The sequence below is a fragment of the Lissotriton vulgaris genome, chromosome 1_1, assembly GCF_964263255.1.
Source record: "Lissotriton vulgaris chromosome 1_1, aLisVul1.2, whole genome shotgun sequence".
Lineage (NCBI taxonomy): Eukaryota > Metazoa > Chordata > Amphibia > Caudata > Salamandridae > Lissotriton > Lissotriton vulgaris.
The window spans coordinates 534,608,368-534,632,422 of NC_141685.1; the positions used below are offsets into that span (position 1 = coordinate 534,608,368).

At 50.0% G+C, this 24,055-nt stretch overlaps 1 protein-coding gene across 2 annotated transcripts in view; it reads left to right on the forward strand.

Moving 5' to 3' along the window:
- Positions 1 to 24,055, forward strand: part of GPSM2 (G protein signaling modulator 2) — a 466,273-nt gene that overhangs the window by 16,314 nt on the left and 425,904 nt on the right. Inside the window, exon 2 of one of the 2 annotated variants that reach the window (XM_086953900.1) lies at positions 1,236 to 1,527. The exons of the other annotated variant lie outside the window; for it this stretch is intronic. Within the exon in view, the coding sequence (XP_086810026.1) occupies positions 1,466 to 1,527 (62 nt within the window). The 5' untranslated portion in view covers positions 1,236 to 1,465. The remainder of the gene's footprint in view (positions 1 to 1,235; positions 1,528 to 24,055) is intronic. 2 annotated transcript variants of the gene reach the window in all.

Here is a 24,055-nt window from a genome sequence, read left to right on the forward strand (position 1 = left end):
AGACTAGTGTAAAGTCCTTTTTCTTACTGCCCATATCTGAACACAATGGGATGGCAATGGTATTCATATGTATTCTGGAACGTATCCTACAATCTGTCAGCGGTTGGCAGAAAGAAACCTCGAATCTCAACTATTGAAATATGAAAAAGGTGCATTAAAGAAATATTTTCTTGAAATGAGTAAAGGCGTACAAGATGGCGAAGTCTCGCGCGAACCTTCAGTCAGAAAGACGAAACCAATGTGCGTTGTCGCAGTAAGTAATCAAAACGACAACAATACACCTCTTCATGGGGGATCATCTGTAAGAAAGACTGGAGGACACAGGAAGCTTGATGAGAAGAGTTTAATGGAAACACGTCAGGAGTAAGTCCAGTCTAACAGTTAATGCCACATCATTGTGTAAGTCCAGTCTAACAGTTAATGCCACATCATTCTAAACTCATGACAGACATACCTATTCGAAAGATGCAGTGGCTTGAGCATGTGCATAACAGAAAGCGATTGACACGAGATGTCACGAGTAAAGCCACGTGCCATCTCGTGTCAGGGATAATATATATATACAGTATACAACATGATCAGTCGCTCCTGTCCACATGTGAAGGGTGGTTGGTGCAACCTTTGGAAGCCAGTAAGCTCTGTAAACGATCAATGTGAAATCAAGTGTAACGGTGGAAACCACATTTTTTTTGTACTGTCTTTATTTTAGATATCAAATAAACGATTCATAGAAAGGGCCATGTTATACAGCCAATAGCTGAATTTAAAATATTTTAAAGTAGAAGTAGAACACGTAATACACCCAGTGGATAAACCGTGAGGCCGTTTTACTACGCTAATTTCTACGCTTTATGTCTAATGCTGTTGTAATATGCTTTGGCCGTGCGCTATTAAAGGGGTCATCCATCGGTGTCGCAGATCTTCAAAACCCAAGCAGACCTCGCCAAACAAAGGAACTTTCTCGGCTATCTGCTGTTGGTGATTAGCAGTGACGAAGGAGTGGGTAAAGGCGAGTGTCTGTTTTTTCCTCAAAACTGGATGGCCCCTTTAAAGCGTACGTTTACTTTACGCTACCTCTGGCCGCAGCGACACACTCTACCGCCTCCCTACCTCTGTCCGTGGGGAGGCGGCGCTATCAGCAGATCTGTCCCGGCTTGGCTTTCACAGCTTAAGTAAAGGTTGCTATGCACGTTGAAACCCAGACCTGAAGCAACGCATCTTGTGTTCCCTTACAGAACGGCAAGCACAGGAGCTGCAGGCCGGCGCGCGGGACACTCCTGAGCCGTGCCCCTCTGCGACCTTCTTTTCCTATTAAAGAAAGACGAGTGCTGTCGCTGGGAGCTTAGGAGGTATTAACTCGAGCTCACTAATAGACTAACTTGGACGATGTTGAGAAAACAGTCCTCCGCATTCGCACCCATCTGATACCCAGTTTTAGTGTTTTCTCTGCTGATAATGCACCTCGATGGAGCACAGTGATGTTTTGGTGAGCATGCGTGAAGATCATGGCTTTCACGTTCGCTACAGGTAAGATGCCTTTTGCAGTTTAGCACTGCTTTTCTACTGCTTACATCACAGTTGTGCTTAGCATGGGGACCGGCTATTCTTTTAAACGTGCTGTTGTGTGCATGGATGGATGAGCAGATTGGGGGGGGGGGGGGGGGGAGAAGGGGCTTAGAGTAAGTAGAGCATGGGTCAGGATACTGCGTATGTTTACAGCTATGTACCTGAGCATTGTGTTGTGGATCATGAAAATATCAATTATTTAGGTGGCTGAACAATGGACTGTTTTTTCCCTTCCGTGTGGAGATACAGGTGTGAAATAAAGGCACAATAGGTTTTGTTGCAGAGCCTTCTCGGTTACGTTTTAGTCACGTAGGGTAATGGGTCCTGTTCCATAATTATCCTCTGCTTGCCATTGTATGCAGCATATGAGAGTAGAGTGCCCTGAGCACTAGGCTTTTGTTAAGCAGACCACTTGAAGGTCATTCATTCATTTGTTCCCTCTGTTACTTTAAGGGTCGAGTTTACTTGAATTAACCTTCCACTAAAGAGGCTGCCTGGTAGCATTTGTCTGGAATATTCTTTGGTAGAAATGTCCGCATGTTCTCCAGATCCCAAAGCACTTCTTTGCTCACGAACGCGTAACCAGCTTATCCTTGTAAAGGCATACATGTTAGATAGTTTTAACTGCTCGACAGATAGTTGAAGCATATTAAACTGCAAACACCTCTCAACATCCACCATGTTTCCATATCCATCCTAATGTCTAGGATTGCACAGTATAGTATGTGTGAGGGTATTCTGTGCCAGCTAGACTGTTATTCACATACAATCTTTTTTTTTTTTTTTTTTATCGGACTACAGGGAGAGTTGGCGCTCAGAGCCCCCTGTTCTACAAGCAGGGCCTCACTGCTCATGAAAGCCTATTAGGCTTTTCATTAGTTAATTGCATTGTTGCCTTCTGAACGGATTGTGCGTTGCATCCACAAAAGAGGTCATATCTGGTGGTGCACGGAATGACTTCAGTGCAGTAGACATTTGGAGTTAGTTCATGTCCGTGCATAGAACTGAAACCAACTTGACTGTAATAAATACATACATAGCCCTCATGGGGAGGGATGGTCATTGTTGCTTTGGTTTTGAAAGCACCTGAGTAGAATAAGGGTCTCGGGGATATATATATATATATATATATATATATATATATATATATACACATACACATACACATACACACACACACCCCCTTCGGGGGGAATATGTGATGCTACATGGCAGAAAGTAGTGTGCTCTATAAACCAGAGCACAAAGAAAGTCTTGGTGTGTGTGGAAGAGCGTTGGCTCTATCTCATGACTAATTATCTGATCAAAGTGAGTCTCCTCACCTCCACTAAAGAATAACAATCCGTATGCTGTTGAGCATCTATTATCTGTTTTGGCCCCCTTTGGCTAATAAGGCAGAAGTCACATGTAGCTTTGACCTATGTGTATAGAATTAGATGGTGCGCCAGCTCTGATTTGCACTGTACATAGTCCTTTTTTTGTATTATTCCCTTTTTTGACCTATTGTCAGTTTACCAAGATCTTATAGTGGGCTTAAAGCCTGCCCATTGCTTACCATTGGTTGTCTTTATGCTCATTGTCCTTTCTGTGCTTCTCAGTTGATGGATTTACCTTGTCCATCTTGTGTTTTATCCCTGCTCTAGAGCGTAGCCGCTTTACTTTTTACCCTTTCACTGCTCAGCTTCAGAAGCACGCTTTTTTAGGTTTTGACTGGCGATGCGCACGTAGTGCGCATGCGCCAAAAAACCTTATGATTTGTGTGTGTGGGTCGGGTATACGCCCCCTCCTCCGATTGGCTAGCTCCATAAATGGAGGCTAGCCATTGGGAGAGGGCTCCGTCCGTCAATCTCGGACCAGATTCTGGGGCGTTCCCGAGAATTTTTGGCTTTTGGCTACGTCACGCTACGTCAGCCAAAAGCCCTCGGGAACGCCCCCGAATCTGGTCCGGCATTGAGCCGGCACTTTTATTTGCCTTATGTCCGTGTGTGTCTGTTCGCGCCCCCCCCCCCCCCCCCCCCCCCTGCTGAGTTGCATGCAGTCTTCGTATTGTCTCCTACTGTGTCAATTACATTATGAATTATCTTGTTCAGTATCATAATGTGGTGTCTCTGTATGTTGTGTGGTTCTTGTATCCTATATGGCACTGACGTATGTACAGTGCCTTCTGTGTCATGTTGCGGATGTTAGCTGTGCCGAGTGCTATTTCTGCGTCGTGCTGTGGGCTGGATTTACACAGTTCTTGTCTTGTGTCATACTCTGGTGGTTAGCTGGGGCCGAGTGCCTCTCCTATCTCAGGCCGCTGCAGTTGATTTTAGGCTTGGCTTGTTTCGTGGCGTGCCGCAGTGAGAGCTGCGTGCGGTGCCGCCTCATCTCACTTAGGGCCCTGTAAGGCTTCTGCTCTTCATTAGACGGTGCCTGGAGTTAAGGAGGGCTGACGTGTCCCTGATTGCTTTTTGGTTTCTTCTCAAGTGTCCGCCTCTGCGCCTGTTTGATGATTCTCCTAACTGGTCGCCGCTCTGACACAAGTGATTATGGCGGCACTGCCCGGGCGGCTGGAGAGCCGGACCTCTCAGGAGAAGGAGGGCAGGCAAGAGGAGAATGGGCTGGAAAAGAAACTAATTACTTTATCACGATCCGACCACCGCCGGCATATCGAGGCGAGGCGCGTGCAGATTGGGGTTGAAGGTCCCTGCGCACCGAAGCATTCCTTCTTAAAATTGATAGCCTCGCACGGAACCTTTTTGTCTTTCGTTCATTACATGGCGACGGACAGTGCAGGCCTTATGCCTGCAAACAGAGCAGCTTGGGTTCTGCCCTCCAGTTTCACAAGTTAAAATGGCAAAAAATAAAACAAGTTTGATCCCTGTACATCTGGCAGCTCAGGTCCGCACAGAACAATTTCTTCAGCATAGTTGTGCAAGTGGGCATATCATACGTAGCATTTGACATACGTGGCATTTTTATCCAGTGCTGACATTTACGATAATTGCATTCTGGGTGGGCGAGGAAACGGGGGCGCTTGTGAAACAAAGTCCATCTTCTGTGCCCGCAGTGTAAGGGAAGCCAAAGTGCATTTTAAACTCCGTTTTTTCCAGGGCGCACAAACTCTATTTAAATCCCCATCTTTATGCAGAGATGGTTTACTTATCAAGGAGCATTACGTCACCTGTAGTACGTTATATTTCCGTCTGTCCCGAGTTTGTCTGGCTAGCTGAGACAAGCCATCAAATGCAACAAAAACGGCCACTCTAAAACCGAGACGAACCTTAAATAACAACGAATTCACGGTACAGCTGTCGAACAGTAAGGGGGGTGGGGGTAGCAGGGGAAACGGGCCTGGACCCCGAATGCAGGCGTTTCCTTTTTTTTTATTGTCCCGAAATGGCTAAACTGTGTCCCATATTGGGGGATTATTATGGTAACACGCGTTGCGCCGCGAAACTCAAAACGCTTGTGCCTCCGTGTGCCCATGTTGCCTGCTTGTGCCTCCGTGTGCCCCTGTTGCCTGCTTGTGCCCCTGTTGCCTGCTTGTGCCTCCGTTTTCGTGCCCCTGTTGCCTGCTTGTGCCTCCGTTTTCGTGCCCCTGTCGCCTGCTTGTGCCTCCGTGTGCCCCTGTTGCCTGCTTGTGCCTTCGTGTGCCCCTGTTGCCTGCTTGTGCCTCCGTGTGCCCCTGTTGCCTGCTTGTGCTGTGTGGGTGTGTGTGGAAGGCTCTGTGTGGGTGTGTGGAGGGCTCTGTGTGGGTGTGTGGAGGGCTCTGTGTGGCTGTGTGTGTGGAGGGCTCTGTGTGGCTGTGTGTGTGGGGGGCTCTGTGTGGCTGTGTGTGTGGGGGGCTCTGTGTGGCTGTGTGTGTGGGGGGCTCTGTGTGGGGGGGCTCTGTGTGTGTTTGTGTGTCATTTGCGAGAGATAAAGCTAGTGGCATTGTAAATGACAATGCCATTTATTTATGTTAAAAAAACATAAATAAAAATAATGTCAAGAGCAATGCCAATAGCTCTAACTTTAACAAAGGCAAAACCATTGCATTGTAAATGCTTGTTCTTTCTAGTTCAGCACTCCATATGAGTGCATGTGTTATCCAGCTGTCTCCCTCGAGTGCTCTTTTCTCCCCCCCCTCCCACTCCATGTTGTGCTCTCTCATGTCTCACTTCCTTTCCTTGCACTGTTCTGTCATCTGTGTGCTTCTCTCCATCCACTCCACGTTCTGTGTTGCTCTCTTGCCTCTGTGCTTCTGGGATGTTCTATGCCTCTTGTGCTTCTCCCCAGTTTCCAGCCTGCGTGTGCTGTTTTTCTCCTTTCTCCTACCAATTGCTACCCTCAACATTCACCGTCTTTTTAAATAATTTGTTTAAATTGGTGCTTCCACACAAAAATCTATAGTTTTTTATTTATCGATCCTAATGGCCTTCATCATTTTGGATCGGTAAATTAAAAAATAAAGTAAATGGCACCACATCATTATGCTGGTTCGCACATGCCTTCTAACTTCTCAGAAAAAGAAATGTGGACCTCAAAATTCCTATCTCTCTCCCATTATTAGGAAAAATTTTGAAAGTGGAGTGAACAAATAGCTTGTGACATTCTTAGAGGTTCATGCGATCCTAAATCCCTCTGAATCTGGATTTAGAGCCACCCACAGTACCGAGAATGAATCGCAGATTCCATCCGTCTTTCTTTGGACGTGGGTGCTCCTGCTATGCTTGTGCTGCTGGATTTTTCGGCAGCTTTCAATACAGTTTCTCACGCAATACTGATTAGAAGACTGCATGAGATCAGTGTCAAAGGCACAGTCCTGCAATGGTCAGCTGATTTCTTAGAAGATGGGATTCGCGTTACTTCTCTGGGTCCGTTGAAATCTCCTCTGATTCCCCTCACCAAAGGAGTACCACTTGGCTAATCGTTGAGCCTGCCCTTGTTTAATATCTATGTTGCTCCTTTGTCCCAGATTGTTAAAACAGCTGGGTTTAAAGTAATATCTTAAGCAGATGAAACCCAGCTAATCATTTTTCTGGGACATGGCATTGATGGTACTATGTACCGTTTTCAAGATTGTTTGATCTTGCAGCCTGGATGTCCAGGAGCTGTCTTCAGCTGATTAGCGAGAAGACAGAGGCTCTGCTGTTTGGCAAAACCCAGCATCTCTGGTCTCCTGACTTGTGACTTCTGAATTTGGGTCTGATTCATGCCCTAGTCAATTGGTAAAAAATGTAGGTATTAAAATTGACCAGGAATTGTCTATGAAAAGCCAAGTAGCTGCCACAAGAGGGACATGTTTTGCCACCATGCGGCTCCAGAGTAAAATATTCCCCTGGCTTCCATCCTCGGCTAGGAAAATGCTGGTCCATATAATTAGCTGTTTAGACTACAGCAATGATGACCAAATCCTGACCAAACTACAGGCGGTGCAAAATTCGGCAGCCTGGTAAGTTAGTGACCTTCCAGCACGCTCCCCTTCTGCCTCTATCCTCCGGGTTCTCCACTGCTTTTCGGTCAGAAACTGCATTAACTTTAATATATGGTTCGAGGCATGTGGGCTGCTAAATTCATATCTTAGCATTAGATCGCCACCTAGTGTTGGGTCCGGATGATCGCACATTGTTGTCCTGTGTTAGAATTGGGGGTCTCTGGTTGGCGCAAGTATGCACTTGTGACAAGCAGGGACCCTCTCCTCTAAGTCAGGGCGAAGGATGACCCCTTTAGAATGACCCTTACTCACCCTCTAGGTGCGTGGCGTGAGCAGCCAAGGCTATTCTCCAGGCGTTGTTTAGTTAAGCATTTGTAATCACACACACAGTAAAATACACCAATCCCCCCACAAATGGACACCAGGCTGTGAGTATATAAAAATACGCTTCTTTATGTAAAATATATATATCTCTATGCAGTTCAGACTTAGTACAAGACCAAATAACGTTTCTGGTGCACCACAGGTTGTAAATAGGCAAAGATTCTTAGTTTCAGTTCAAAAGGCTTTCCACAGGGTTCCCTTATAAATTTACTTCTTTGCAGCTCTAATGTGGATTTCTTCTTGAAATGTCCCACCAACAGTTTACAGTTCCAGGGGCAAAGGTTTCTTTGTTAAATGCGGCTTACTTTCTCACAAAATGAAACCTCTCCCTCAGTTCGATGGGTTCTGGACCCACCCCGGGCCTTTAGCGTGCCTTGCAGCGCCTCTCCTGCTCTCCACTGTGAAATTGACTCGGCCCCTACCAACTCTCACGCATCGGGAGTGAGCACTCCTGTGCCGGTCCCGGCCCTTCAAGGGTGAAACTGACTCGGCCCCTACCAACTCTCACGCATCTCGCGGTAGGCCTGGAATGGAGACCAGATAGGGCCTCGGGGAAACCCTGGGCCTTTTCCAGAGGTGGGGGCTGAGCTGCGGAGCGGAGCAGCAAGCAGGCGATGAGAGGAGCTTCTGGGGCCAAGGCACAGGGAAGGCTGATGTCGTCTCCAGGAATGCTTCTCTGCTCGGCTCCAAAGCAAGAACGAGGGAAACACAAGTTGCGGGCCGAGCCCGGTGGTGATCGAGGAGCACTTCACGAACACTTCCTCTTCTTCAGCGGGGGTCGGCACAGGCTTGTGCGACTCCGGTGATTGGGGGCACTCTTGGATCTTGACGCCAGCGGGTGTGTGCAATCAGGCAGGCGCGGCCCGCGACCCTTGGCACGACGTGCGGGGGTCTCCTCAGCGGGGGCGGCGCGGCCTGACAAGCCTCTAAGATCACGAAGCGGGGTCACAGGGCACGGACTGTGCAGCTGTCGACCCGGCGTAGATCACAATCTTTGGAGGGAATTCCGGCAGGAGGGGGGAGAGCGCTTCAGGGCTTCCAGTAGCAGGCAAGGGGCAGAGGAGCAGGTAGCCAAGCCTGGGGGCAGAGAGCGACTCCGGTCGGAGCGAGGCTCTCACAGGACAAAGGCAGGCAAGCTCCCGAGTGCCACAGCCCTAGGAGGGGCGATGAGGGGCGCAGTCTGGCTCAGGCGGGATGTACACACGGCTCGAATATCAGGATGAGCAGAAGCACCAAGAACCCACTAGTCCTGGGGTTCAGGTCAGGGGGCAAGCTCAGTCAAGCCCTTGGAGAATGTTTAGAGCACAAAGCAACAAAGTCTTTCCTCAGTAAGTCTTCTCCTCTCCTTTCTCAGCAAGGCAAGCCGCAGGCCAGTCCTTCCGGCGTCTCTTCTCCTTCTAGTCGGGCAGAGGTCCTTTGTGGTAAAACAGGATTCTGATTTACAAGGAGCAGGGCTCCTACTTTTATACAGGGGGCCAGGGGGGCCTTTGCATAACTGCTCTCAGCCTCTGAGCACTTGTTGGGGGTACTTCTGCTTCTGCATTCAGTGTGAGGGCAGGCACATCAGCCGCTCCCCAGGGGGGCGGAGCCGGCATTGTGTGGACAGGGGCAGCTTGAGCACTTTGTTGACAAGCTTCGGTCCTTCCTGGTCCAGGTACAGGCTGAGTCATCAGTCGCTCCCCAGGAGGGCGGAGCCAGCATTGTGGAGGCAGAGCACAGCCTGATGCATCACTCAGGGGAAACTCCCACCACCCACTAAGGTGTCATCCTGCTATTCACAACCTGTCAACTCCCAGCCCTGTCACTCACACACCCAGACAGTCAGATACACACAAGAGCAGAGGCGGGCTGAAATGGTTAGACAAGCAAATGCTAACTTTCTAAAAGTAGCATTTGCAAACACAGGATATTAAAATAAACTTTACTAAAAGAAGTATTTTATTATTCTGAGTTCAGGCATACTAAACATGACTCTCTACCATGTTCCCTGAGCCTGCTGGGATTATAGAGTGTAATAATTCCAGCAGCCCATTCTGGCCTAAGGGGAGCAGGTAGCCTTGCAATAGTGAAAAACGAATTTGGCTGTAATTCACTATTAGGACATGCCACACACATCAGGGCGTGTCCTACCTTACACTTACAATGCACCCTGCCCTAGGGCCTACCATAGGGGTGACTAATATGAAGTTAAGGGAAGGTTTAGGGGCTGGCAAGTGTGTGCACTTGCCCAGCCAGCATGACAGTACCAGACTGCACGCAGGTGCTGCAATGGCAGACCCTAGACACATTTTAAGGCTGCTTCTGTGGGTGGCGCAACCAGCGCTGCAGGCCCACTAGCAGTATTGGCATTTACAAGCCCTGGCACTCCTGGTGCACTTTACTGGGGACTGACAGTAAATCCAATGGACGAATCAGGGATCCCAAACACAGTTACACTTTATACAGGGAGAGCATATGCACTTTAGCACTGGTCAGCAGTGGTAAAGTGCCCAGAGTCATTAAACCAACAAAAACAGGTCAGAGAGAGTATTGGAGGAAGGCAAAAAGTTTAGGGATGACCCTGCCAAGAGGCCCAGGTCCAACACAACCCCCTTCCAGCCAACACGCAGGGTAGACCAATCACCACTGTGATGGGCTTCCCTGCTTTGGGCGATAGAACCTGGACCTGGCCCGCAACAGCAGGGGCACATTCCAGTTCTACGGCAATCTGAACCTATTTCAAATCCTCTGTCCATACTCTCAGGGTTCACCCAGCTAATCCCTTGGGCACCCTTCTCTTTCTCTGTGGACACCACCTGTGCAGCCTCTAACCTTAACTGGCCCACAGGTGTGTCCCAACAGACAGTCATCAACTCACAGTGGCCACTGACAGTAGTCAGGGCTGAGACCCAGGCCTCATGCCTCTCAGGGCTCTCAAACCTCTGTGGCCTCAGAGAGCGGGGGGCAGTAGCCCCAGGCGCTAGGCACCTTTTGTCCATTCTCTCTTCTGTCAGTCTAGGTATGATATCCTGGCACTGACCCACCAGTCCCAGGCCTGTACCTGGCGGCTGGACCAAACACGGGGGTGGCCTCTCCCACACCCGGTCCTCCTCCTTCGGGCTCTGTACCCTCCCACCTGGAGTGGTACCCCCTTCCAGAATTGTCAGGGCACCTGTGACAGGTGACCTGCACAATTCGCCCACCAGTTCAGGGGTGCTATCCTGCAACTGGGACACCAGGTCAGGGGGGACACCCTGCACCTGGCCCTCTATCCTAGGGTCTAAACCCTCAAACTGCACCGGGGTCAGAGGCAAGGACTCCCTCCCTCTGCACCCCCTTCCAGAGTACTGCCCACTCCCCACTGGAGTGGTACCCCTAGAAGTGACATGGGTCAGGACACTGATTACAGTGGTCCCACCCTCCAGGTCAGACAACACCTGAACCTGGCTCTCCAACTCAGGGACCCAACCCTGCCGTTGAACACTTGCCTGGCGCACCAGGACTTCACGGGGAGCATGCATGCCCCCCCTGAGGGTGGCACATAGCTCATGTGCCGTGCGACAGTCTGCCTGGCGCAGATCTCCCAGCCTCTGTCCCTCTGACAGTGCGGGAAGATCCCCCAGGACAGAAGTGGTGTCCCCATGGTCATTCACTGGGGACGCAGCCCTGCTGGCTGGCCCCTGACCCACTGGTTCTTCCACTGGGGACTCTTTCCCCCTCTCGCCCCTCTTTCTGGACTTCTGCACCCTCCCAACTGGAGCGGTACTGCCAGATACCAGAACTACTGGACCTCTGTTTACAGAGCCTCCACGTTCTCTAGCCACTGGGGGATCCCCCTCAGAGGGTGACTCATCTGGACAGCCTAGGCTCCCCACCTGGTGTTTCCTTAAAGAACCATCCAGGCTCTGAGACTGAGGTTGGGCACTACCGGGCCAAAACCCATTCTCACTCCTTCCCCTCAAGGACAGGACGTGAGGCCCTACACCCCTCTCACTACTACAGGACCTAGCTGGGCTACTCTGCGCCACTTCCACCACTCTGGGCTGGAAGATACCTGAGCCATTCCTCACAGGATCACACCCCAATGCCTCTCCAGACCCTCTGGAATCCACCACAAGGTCTGCCTCCAATGTGAGCTCCCTGGGGTCAGAGAACTCACTCTCAAACAGGTGTTGGCATAGCTCTGGAAAACTGGGACTTAAAGTATGCTCTCCCAGAATTGGATCACACAGCCCCCTAGCAGGGTTAACCAAACTATCCTTCACCTCTCCATCCAGTGCCTCACACACATACTCCACACCATTCTTCTGAGTCTGGCCAGACCGTAGCGGACTGTCTCTGTCACACAACCCACACTCTTCTGGGCGGTCCTTACACTCACCCACCAGGACCTCAACCATGGGGGAATCCCTCCCACCACTAGGACCATGAACTCCTACGCCAGCCACCCTATTCCCTTCAGGGACACTGCGCACTACTGGAGCTACCTCATGCCCTTGAACCTCCTGGTGTAAGTTAACCCCCTCCAAGTCGGGTGCCATATCTCTAGGTGCGCGCGCTATGCTGTCAGCACTAGATACCTGAATGTTGCTGCCACCAGCTGAGCTGGACTCCACCTCCAACTCAGCAAAGCTCCATCTGGGAGCTACACAAATCTCTGGATGTTGGGCTGAAGCCCTCCTGGCCTCAAGCTCCAAATCGAGTTCTCTCATCCTCAAGTAGTGAGCTCTTTGGCGTTTTTGTGCCTCCATGGCTAATTTTTGGCTTTCCATTGCCAATTTGTGCTTGTCCATTTCCAATTGTCCTTTTAATCTCGCCATCTCCATTTCATGTGCCCTGGCTGCTGCCCTGTCTGCCAACTCCTCTGGCGACAGGCATCTGGTTGCTGCCTTTTCCATCCTCACTGAATCAGGCATGACGTTTTACCAGCACATGGAGATCTCCCAGCAAAATTCAAAAACAATAAAATCCGTGGCTGCGTTATCGGTCTGCTCTCACTATGTGGTGATCAGCAATTCACTGTATGTCAATCACAAATGCAAATTCGCAAATCCCACCGCTGCGTCCAATGTTAGAATTGGGGGTCTCTGGTTGGCGCAAGTATGCACTTGTGACAAGCAGGGACCCTCTCCTCTAAGTCAGGGCGAAGGATGACCCCTTTAGAATGACCCTTACTCACCCTCTAGGTGCGTGGCGTGAGCAGCCAAGGCTATTCTCCAGGCGTTGTTTAGTTAAGCATTTGTAATCACACACACAGTAAAATACACCAATCCCCCCACAAATGGACACCAGGCTGTGAGTATATAAAAATACGCTTCTTTATGTAAAATATATATATCTCTATGCAGTTCAGACTTAGTACAAGACCAAATAACGTTTCTGGTGCACCACAGGTTGTAAATAGGCAAAGATTCTTAGTTTCAGTTCAAAAGGCTTTCCACAGGGTTCCCTTATAAATTTACTTCTTTGCAGCTCTAATGTGGATTTCTTCTTGAAATGTCCCACCAACAGTTTACAGTTCCAGGGGCAAAGGTTTCTTTGTTAAATGCGGCTTACTTTCTCACAAAATGAAACCTCTCCCTCAGTTCGATGGGTTCTGGACCCACCCCGGGCCTTTAGCGTGCCTTGCAGCGCCTCTCCTGCTCTCCACTGTGAAATTGACTCGGCCCCTACCAACTCTCACGCATCGGGAGTGAGCACTCCTGTGCCGGTCCCGGCCCTTCAAGGGTGAAACTGACTCGGCCCCTACCAACTCTCACGCATCTCGCGGTAGGCCTGGAATGGAGACCAGATAGGGCCTCGGGGAAACCCTGGCCCTTTTCCAGAGGTGGGGGCTGAGCTGCGGAGCGGAGCAGCAAGCAGGCGATGAGAGGAGCTTCTGGGGCCAAGGCACAGGGAAGGCTGATGTCGTCTCCAGGAATGCTTCTCTGCTCGGCTCCAAAGCAAGAACGAGGGAAACACAAGTTGCGGGCCGAGCCCGGTGGTGATCGAGGAGCACTTCACGAACACTTCCTCTTCTTCAGCGGGGGTCGGCACAGGCTTGTGCGACTCCGGTGATTGGGGGCACTCTTGGATCTTGACGCCAGCGGGTGTGTGCAATCAGGCAGGCGCGGCCCGCGACCCTTGGCACGACGTGCGGGGGTCTCCTCAGCGGGGGCGGCGCGGCCTGACAAGCCTCTAAGATCACGAAGCGGGGTCACAGGGCACGGACTGTGCAGCTGTCGACCCGGCGTAGATCACAATCTTTGGAGGGAATTCCGGCAGGAGGGGGGAGAGCGCTTCAGGGCTTCCAGTAGCAGGCAAGGGGCAGAGGAGCAGGTAGCCAAGCCTGGGGGCAGAGAGCGACTCCGGTCGGAGCGAGGCTCTCACAGGACAAAGGCAGGCAAGCTCCCGAGTGCCACAGCCCTAGGAGGGGCGATGAGGGGCGCAGTCTGGCTCAGGCGGGATGTACACACGGCTCGAATATCAGGATGAGCAGAAGCACCAAGAACCCACTAGTCCTGGGGTTCAGGTCAGGGGGCAAGCTCAGTCAAGCCCTTGGAGAATGTTTAGAGCACAAAGCAACAAAGTCTTTCCTCAGTAAGTCTTCTCCTCTCCTTTCTCAGCAAGGCAAGCCGCAGGCCAGTCCTTCCGGCGTCTCTTCTCCTTCTAGTCGGGCAGAGGTCCTTTGTGGTAAAACAGGATTCTGATTTACAAGGAGCAGGGCTCCTACTTTTATACAGGGGGCCAGGGGGGCCTTTGCATAACTGCTCTCAGCCTCTGAGCACTTGTTGGGGGTACTTCTGCTTCTGCATTCAGTGTGAGGGCAGGCACATCAGCCGCTCCCCAGGGGGGCGGAGCCGGCATTGTGTGGACAGGGGCAGCTTGAGCACTTTGTTGACAAGCTTCGGTCCTTCCTGGTCCAGGTACAGGCTGAGTCATCAGTCGCTCCCCAGGAGGGCGGAGCCAGCATTGTGGAGGCAGAGCACAGCCTGATGCATCACTCAGGGGAAACTCCCACCACCCACTAAGGTGTCATCCTGCTATTCACAACCTGTCAACTCCCAGCCCTGTCACTCACACACCCAGACAGTCAGATACACACAAGAGCAGAGGCGGGCTGAAATGGTTAGACAAGCAAATGCTAACTTTCTAAAAGTAGCATTTGCAAACACAGGATATTAAAATAAACTTTACTAAAAGAAGTATTTTATTATTCTGAGTTCAGGCATACTAAACATGACTCTCTACCATGTTCCCTGAGCCTGCTGGGATTATAGAGTGTAATAATTCCAGCAGCCCATTCTGGCCTAAGGGGAGCAGGTAGCCTTGCAATAGTGAAAAACGAATTTGGCTGTAATTCACTATTAGGACATGCCACACACATCAGGGCGTGTCCTACCTTACACTTACAATGCACCCTGCCCTAGGGCCTACCATAGGGGTGACTAATATGAAGTTAAGGGAAGGTTTAGGGGCTGGCAAGTGTGTGCACTTGCCCAGCCAGCATGACAGTACCAGACTGCACGCAGGTGCTGCAATGGCAGACCCTAGACACATTTTAAGGCTGCTTCTGTGGGTGGCGCAACCAGCGCTGCAGGCCCACTAGCAGTATTGGCATTTACAAGCCCTGGCACTCCTGGTGCACTTTACTGGGGACTGACAGTAAATCCAATGGACGAATCAGGGATCCCAAACACAGTTACACTTTATACAGGGAGAGCATATGCACTTTAGCACTGGTCAGCAGTGGTAAAGTGCCCAGAGTCATTAAACCAACAAAAACAGGTCAGAGAGAGTATTGGAGGAAGGCAAAAAGTTTAGGGATGACCCTGCCAAGAGGCCCAGGTCCAACATCCTGGAAGAGTCTTCGAAGTATCCTGAGATGGGTGGCTCCTCCCCTGGACTACAGTGCGCATGGGCATCGGCTCCATCCCCAGATTGTTTTTTTCCGCCATTGGGTTCGGATGCGGTCTCGACGTCTCTCCGTCGGAACCGAATAAACATCAATCTTAACGGCCAAAAGGCTTTGGGTTCTTTACGTCGGTATTGTTTGCGTACGGTCTCGAGTTCTTCCGTCTCTCGGAGCCGGAATCAGCGGAGTTTTTACTACTCTTCGGACATCGAGGCCTTCTCATCGCGACTCGACACCAAGTTCCCAACATGGAGCGGAGTCCGTTTAAGCTTTGTCCGCTCTGTGGGTCCAAATACCCACATATAGACGTGCACCCGGTCTGTAATAAATGCCTTTCGCCAGACCATGACGAAGGAAGTTGCAGGGCCTGTGCGAGTTTCAGGTCGAAGAAGACTCTCACGATTCGGCGCGCGGTGCGCCTTGTGGCCAAACAGGCGGCCCCGGATCCAGAAAACATATTCGACGACCAAGAAGAGGAGGACCAGAGCCATCATCTTCAAATCTCCCCGCCTGAGACGGAGGTCGAGGCTGATCCGGAATATGACGACGACGGAGTCGTGGGTCAAGGCCTTGAATACGTCGACGAGGTAGGAGACGACGATATGGTTTATGGGGCCGCGGAAGATAGCTCAGGGGACGAGCTATGCCCCGAAGTTGACGGACATCAGGAGAGGGTCGCGGGATCGCCTGTCGGCCTTACCCAAGACCCTGTAGCGCAAGCCACGGCCCCGCCTGATGGCCCGGCCACGGACATACTTGCTGCGCCGAGGGTTTCGAAACCGAAACTGAAAGCAACGGTCTCGACAGCACCTAAAATGGCCGACCCGAAACCGAAACCGAAAGTTAAGGACTCAATCGTCCCTAAGATGGCGGTCGTAACAGCAAAAACAAATAAACCGGCAGCCTCATCGACTCCGTCGACCTCAGGTCCGCAGAAGTCGAAGAAACACGGCGATTCCACAGGGTCAAAATCGGCGCCGGAGGAGAGATCCTCTAAAAAGGGTGGCACGCACAAGACAAGCGCGCCGGCGCCGGCAAAGCCAGCCAAAGCAAGCGACACAGCCCCGGCTCCAACGGGGACATCTGCGCATCGCTCCAAGGACTCGGGGTCGGCGCCGTCCATCCCTCCAAAAGACCAACGGAACGTCGCATCCGAAGGCAAGCCCACCTCGTCGGTGCCAAAGACATCGGTCACCGACGCATCTCTCGTTGCTTCTTCACTACAAAGAATTAGGGAGAAGGCTTTTTCTTCGTCGACGCCAACGCCATCGACGCAGAAGGTGGCAGACGTCCCGGTCAAGCCCGCTAGTAAACTCCTCTTCCTTCTGCCGCCAAAAGTGGTGCCGAAGGCCTTTTCATCGAAATCGACGCCAAAGAAGTCGGAATCTTCGACGGCAGGGGCATCTTCGGGTCAGGTGCTCGACCCAGAAGAGGATTCGGAGTGTTTCATAGACGCGGACACAGGGAAGTTAACCCTTTACAAAAGGAAAATCACTTCGCAGCCAGTGGAATCCTATGTCATCCCCCTAAAGAAGAAAAAGTTTCCACAGGACGCCTCGGGCCTCATGGAACCTATTCAGCCTCCTCTGGGAAGGAGCCCAACACCGTCTCCAGACCATTCTGAAAGTGAGGGCTATGGTGAAGACGAACAATACACGTTCCCAGTCAATGAACCTGATGCACAGCCAGATTCATATGATGCCATTGGGGACCAAGGCACCCAAGATGTGGGACAAGACCCACAGACTTTCAGTACACGTGCATCCCCTACAGAGGATTCTGCAGGTTTTCATGCACTCATTGAGAGGGCAGCTGCTAATCATGATGTGGACATGCATGCTGACCCAGTTGAGGAAGACTTTCTATTCGACACCTTTTCAGTTTCGGAAAGAACTGTAAAGACACTGCCTATGCTCAAAGGGGTCCTCAAGCATGCTGCGGACATCTTTAAAGAGCCTACCAGGGCGAGGGTGGTCAACCCACGTATTGAAAAAAAGTACAGACCAGCGCCTGCAGACCCTGCATACATTCGAGGACAGTTGCCGCTTGACTCCCTGGTGGTAGCAAACGCACGCAAAAGGGCCAACTCCCAAACAACGGGTGAAGCTCCTCCCCCGGATAAGGAGTCCAGAGTGCTAGAGGCAGGAGGCAAAAGAGTGGCTGCGCAGGCCGCCAATTTCTGGCGTATTGCAAATACACAGGCACTACTGGCACGTTATGATAGATCACATTACGACACACTAGAGCAGATTGTGGAACACCTGCCTCCGCAGTTTCAAGAGGGCACCAAAATGATTATACAAGAAGGACAACTGATCTCCAACGCGGCCATAAAGTGTGCACTTGATGCCGCGGACACGGCCGCTAGGGCCATTAACACCAGTGTCATGCTCAGAAGACAGGCTTGGCTCCGCATATCGGGGTTCAAACCTGACATTCAAACAACCATACTTAATCAGCCAGTCAATCCGGATAGACTGTTTGGTCCAGATGTTGACACCACCCTGGAAAAAATTAAAAAAGACACTGAAACTGCTAAATCTATGGGGGCCCTACAATCACAGCAGTTTCGTGGCAATAATTTTCGTCGCTCAGGTGCCCGTGGAGTCACCAGAGGACAGTTGGGTCAACAGTCACAGTTCCCTAGAGGTGGAGCACAATCCTCGTACCCCAAACAAAACAAGAGGGGCTACAGGGGAAACAGCAACAAAGGACGCGGCAAAGGAGGCAACAATTCACGCTCCTCTGCCACAAGCAGCCAGTGACTCTCTGTCACTGCCCCCCGACCACTTAACACCTGTCGGGGGGAGAATACAGCAGTTCCTGCCCGTCTGGATCAACATCACCACAGACAGGTGGGTGCGACAGCTTATCCAGTACGGTTATTGTCTAGAGTTAAAATCCACTCCACCCAACATTCCACCAAGGCAAAGACCTATGTCCGCAGAGCACTTGCACTTATTGCAGCAGGAAGTGTTGGTGATGCTGCAAAAAGGGGCAATAGAGCTCGTGCCAGTGGGGGAGGAAGGCACAGGGGTTTATTCCCTGTACTTCCTCATTCCAAAGAAGGACGGATCTCTCAGACCAATTCTGGATCTCCGTCCCCTCAATCTGTACATACTGTCAGAGCATTTCCACATGCTTACACTGCAACAGATTCTTCCTATGTTAAACAAAGGAGACTTCTTAGCAACCTTAGATCTCAAGGATGCTTATTTCCACATTCCGCTACATCCGTCCCACAGAAAGTACCTCAGGTTCACTATCCAGGGCACGCATTATCAGTTCAAAGTCCTACCCTTCGGAGTCACAACTGCCCCAAGGGTGTTTACCAAGTGTCTGGCGACAGTAGCAGCGCACCTCAGGAGGCAGAACATCCATGTCTACCCCTACCTCGACGACTGGCTCGTTCAAGCCAGGTCGGAACAGCAGTGCGCCGCGGACATGTCGACTACCATTCACCTCCTTCACGACCTGGGTTTCTCGTTGAATTACCCAGAATCACACCTTCAGCCGGCACATGTCCGGCAGTTTCTGGGTGCAACAATCAATACCCTGACGGCCAAGGCGCAACCAAACCAGGTCAGGATAGACGGCATACAGTCTTTAATCCAAAAGTTCAGACCGGGACACTCACTTCCAGCAAGAGTGTTCATGCAGTTGATAGGCATGATGGCCTCCTGCATCTTCATAGTCCCCCACGCACGGTTGCATATGCGCCCGCTCCAGGAGTGCTTAGCAAATCAGTGGACACAGGCTCAGGGACAATTAACAGACCTAGTGTTGGTTACCAGTCGGGCATACAACTCTCTGCATTGGTGGACTCCACACAACCTTTGCAAGGGCCGACTGTTCCAGGAGCCAGTGCCACAGGTTATCCTGACAACGGACGCATCTCTCCAGGGATGGGGAGCTCATCTGCTCACTTACACGGTGCAGGGACTATGGACGACGCAGCAGCAGAAGATGCACATCAACTATCTAGAACTGATGGCGATCTTCATGGCACTCAAGTCCTTCATTGTACATCTGTGCAACAAGGTGGTGTTAGTCCGGACGGACAACATGACCGCGATGTACTACATCCAAAAGCAGGGAGGCACCCACTCACCACAGCTGTCTCACCTGGCTCAGAGCATGTGGAAGTGGGCCATTCAGAGGAACATCTTCCTCATGGCAGAACACCTCCCAGGGAAGGACAATCAGATGGCGGATCTGCTCAGCAGATACAGTCATCAAATGCACGAGTGGGAGATACATCCATCGGTACTCCAGCCGTACTTCCAAAGGTGGGGTCGTCCAGACATAGACCTGTTCGCCACAAGGGAGAACGCAAAATGCCAAAGCTTCGCCGCCAGGTTCCCACACCCCCAATCGCAGGGCAATGCGATATGGATGAACTGGTCAGGCAAATTTGCTTACGCTTTTCCCCCGACACCTCTGATACCACTGGTGGCGAGAAAACTAAGGCAACACTCGATGACACTCATCCTAGTTGCTCCAACGTGGGCGCGCCAAGCCTGGTACACCACGTTCCTCGAACTCTCAGTGGTGCCGCATCAAAGACTGCGCCTCACGCCCAGACTTCTGACGCAGAACCATGGAGAAATTCAGCATCCAGATCCGCAACAGCTCAACCTAGCGATCTGGCTCCTGAAGTCTTAGAGTTTGGATACCTCAACCTACCTCCTGAATGCATGAACATCATCAAGGAGGCGAGGAAGCCGTCAACCAGGGCATGCTATGCCGCAAAATGGAAACGTTTTGTCGTTTACTGTGCAGACAATGACATAAACCCGCTAGATGCATCTATCCCTAACATCATTTGCTATCTGTTACACCTTTATAAGTGCAAGCTAGCGTTCACTTCTATTCGGATACATCTATCCGCCATCGCAGCTTACCTTCAAAATAGGCAGCACCTCTCGGTCTTCAGGGTGCCTGCCATTAAAGCGTTTCTTGAAGGTCTGAAACGAGTCATTCCCCCAAGAACACCGCCAGCTCCGGTGTGGAACCTCAATGTGGTCCTCACCAGACTGATGGGACCACCATTTGAGCCAATGCACTCGTGTGAACTGCAGTTCCTAACGTGGAAAGTTGCTTTCCTAATTGCTATTACGTCACTAAGGCGTGTTAGTGAGCTGCAAGCGCTCACAATTCAAGAGCCTTTCATTCAGATTCATCCCAATAGGGTAGTGCTACGTACTAACCCCAAATTCCTTCCAAAGGTGGTGTCACATTTTCATCTCAACCAAACTATCGATTTGCCGGCATTCTTCCAGAACCCACAAACGGTGGCAGAAAGAATGCTCCATACGTTAGACGTACGGAGGGCATTGATGTACTACATAGACAGGACACAACACTTTAGGAAGACGAAACAACTCTTTGTTGCCTTCTCACCACAACACAAAGGCAACCCAATTTCCAAAGCTGGAATAGCCAGATGGATTGTTAAGTGCATTCAAATCTGTTATCATAAAGCCAAGCGCACTTTAACAATACCCCCAAAAGCACACTCCACACGCAAGTTGGGGGCATCCATGGCTTTCCTAGGAAACATTCCTCTAGAGGACATTTGCAGAGCAGCCACGTGGATTACACCACATACCTTTACAAAACACTACTGTGTTGATGTACATTCCAAACAGCAAGCGGCTGTAGGGCAGGCTGTTCTCAAGACACTTTTTCAGGTTTCTGCAGCTGGCACGGGCAACCGCCGCTGATGGAGGGACTGCTATGTATTCTATGCTAAGATATGAATTTAGCAGCCCACATGCCTCGAACTGAATATGCTACTTACCAGTATGCATCTGTTCTTGGCATGTAGGGCTGCTAACATTCATATCGCCCACCCTCCTCCCCGGTGCCTGTCGCAGCTGCAGATATACTATTGTATTCATTCATTAGCATGGACATCCTTTACACTTTTCACTCCATCCTCTGCCACAATGGCGAAAAACAATCTGGGGATGGAGCCGATGCCCATGCGCACTGTAGTCCAGGGGAGGAGCCACCCATCTCAGGATACTTCGAAGACTCTTCCAGGACAACAATGTGCGATCATCCGGACCCAACACTAGGTGGCGATCTAATGCTAAGATATGAATGTTAGCAGCCCTACATGCCAAGAACAGATGCATACTGGTAAGTAGCATATTCATTGTCTTGTCCACAAATCTTTATTGGGCAGGTCCTCTCTGCATCTCACAGACCTACTACATTATTATTGTCCTTATTGCAGTCTGAGATCCAGCAATAAGGCAATTTTGTCCATCCCCCTCACATCCGTGCTGCAAGATATGGGGGCAGAGCATTTTCCTATACTGCCCCGGTGGCGTGGAATCTGCTTCCGGGCTACCTCTGCTGCTGTGCGGATTTAGCTTAGTTCAAAAGATTGTTAAAAACCTGACTGTTTTAACAATTAGATACAGATTATGTGGAGCTCAATCGCCGAGATGCACCTTTTGGGTTTAATTTGTTGAGTTTTACAAAATGGCTATAACGTAAAATGCACGTGTCAGTGAAATGATGCAACTGCCATTGCTCCTATCTTTTTATTTTGATGCTGCTGAACAGGATCCTACGTTTGTATAGCACTATCAAAAGCAGTCTGCAAAGCCAGGAGGTCCCAGAGACGAGATCTTTTGGCTTTTGCCAATGCTTATTTAGGTTTGGCATAAGCCAAGATCTTTTGATTTTTGTATTCATAATATACTTGGATATAGGGCCTTTCAGTCAGCTCAGTGTAGGAATGTACACTTTATGAGACCAACTATTTTTGGTTTTATCCAATTTTTGAATGTTGTTGTTGTAAGTGCTCGGCAGCTCCCCTAACAATAACATTTTACTAAAAGCATGACAGAGCAAGCATTGACGAAGGCAGGCAGACAGTGCTACACCTTTTGACTTTGCCAATGTTTTTATTTCTTATACTAACGTTCACTGCTGATACATCGCTGTTTTCCAGTGCATTGAGCCTACTACACCAACAATGCCTCCAAAAGGGCACAGATCGTCAGTCTATATCCTCATCGAACCTCTGTGTGCAGATATCCATGCAGCTGCCAGTCAGTCTTATCAGTCGCTGCTTCCATGACCCAGAAATCCAGAGCGGATGCTCTTTAAATATGTTACTTCAGAGAGAATCACTTTTGTATAAATGATCGGAGTATAGCATCCTCACTGGAGAAAACACACACTCACTCCCACTCGCACTCTCTCACACTAACACACACTCTCACACTCACTCTTTTCCACTCTTCCCCTCACCTGAACTTTTCTTTAGGGTCGCCAAAGCTGTGCATTATTATTAAAACTGGCATGTTACTATTTTTATGATGAGCCCGGGCTGCGTGTGTGCTGCTCCCCAAGGCATGCTGTGTTTGGGTATGGACTTGGAGATCCGCCCCTATTTTTCTTTGGCTTGTGTCATTATCCTTTGGAAACTGTGGCTTTTCTTTGGTTAATAGGCTTAGTAGCCCCTTCTTAGTACCACCGTGTCTCATTTTGTAACCCCCCATGCGGAACACCCCCCCCCCCCCAAACCCCCCCTCCCTTTTACATGTCTTGTTGCTCATTAGGCTTTAATAACAGCCTTCAAGCACTATTTCGTTTAATGGTTTTCACATGCCTGCTGTTGCAGGCAAGACCTGCGCTCTCGCAACTCTTTATTATTTTTTTTACATAGCACGGCACGCCATGCTGATAGTGGAGGCCGTGCCTTTGCTTATTTGCTGCACCAAATGGGGCCGCATGTTTCTTTAAAAAAAAAGTATTTATTATTTTTTTTTGTTTACTGGGCCCCTTAAACAGTCTAAGGAAAGGGGCGCGGCCGCCATTACAGTGAAAGAGCGGTATGGGGCGCTTTTACTAAGAAAAGCATTTGTTTGTCAAGTTCACAAACCAATGCTATTTTTGTAAAAGCTCCCCATCCCGCACTTTTACTTTAATGGCGTCCACGCCTCTATCTTTAGACACTGCTCGTCTAAAGAAAGGGGCGCAGCCGACATTAAAGTTGAAGGCTGCATGGGCGTTTTTACAAACAAGCATTTGCAATGCACTAGGTGTCACATTTATGAAACTCATAAACGCGAGACCTGTTACATTGCAAATGCTTGGGTTTTGTTTTTCCTCATCCTGAATGTAAGACTAGAAATCTTCATCCTCGCCTTTTTTTCCTCTGTACGGTCCCTCTTTATTTTTACCTCATCAACCCTGCTCTGTTGTAGTCTTCCTTATCTCTCTTTTACCTTGTACCATCCATCTCCCTCCTTCCAAGTTCTGATCAGTCTTCTTTCTTGTTTACTCCTTTTATTAGTGCTGATATTACGCACCACCATTCTCCCCCCATGACCTGTATTCTCCTTCGTGTCACCAAGTTGTTTTCGCTAGTTTTCTGTTTTTCTTGATCTTTTCTTCTGTGTTAACCTTCTCAACAGTCTCCTATTACTCGTCTCTTCTTTACCCTCTCCTGCTTCTGTACCATTCACCTTTTCGTTCTTGGTACCCATTTGTTTAGGTCATTGCTTTTATACCTGCTTATTTTGTTAGTATTTTATACCTCTGCTTTTTTTATCTTCTTGTGTGTTTTTCATGGTTTCTTATCACCTCTGTTGCCATTCCTCACCAACTCCCCACTCACTGTCCCAGTCCCCCTCTATCCTCTTTCCTCACCTCGCTCTCTCTCCCTCCTTCTCTGATCTCTTATTAAACCTGATCTGCCCCAAAAGAAAGGACGGAACTTGTAAAGAACACAAGTTCACCTTTCGTTTCCCTCAAGTTCTTCATGACGACTGCATTGTTAACGAATCCAAAGTGGTGCTTGTGAC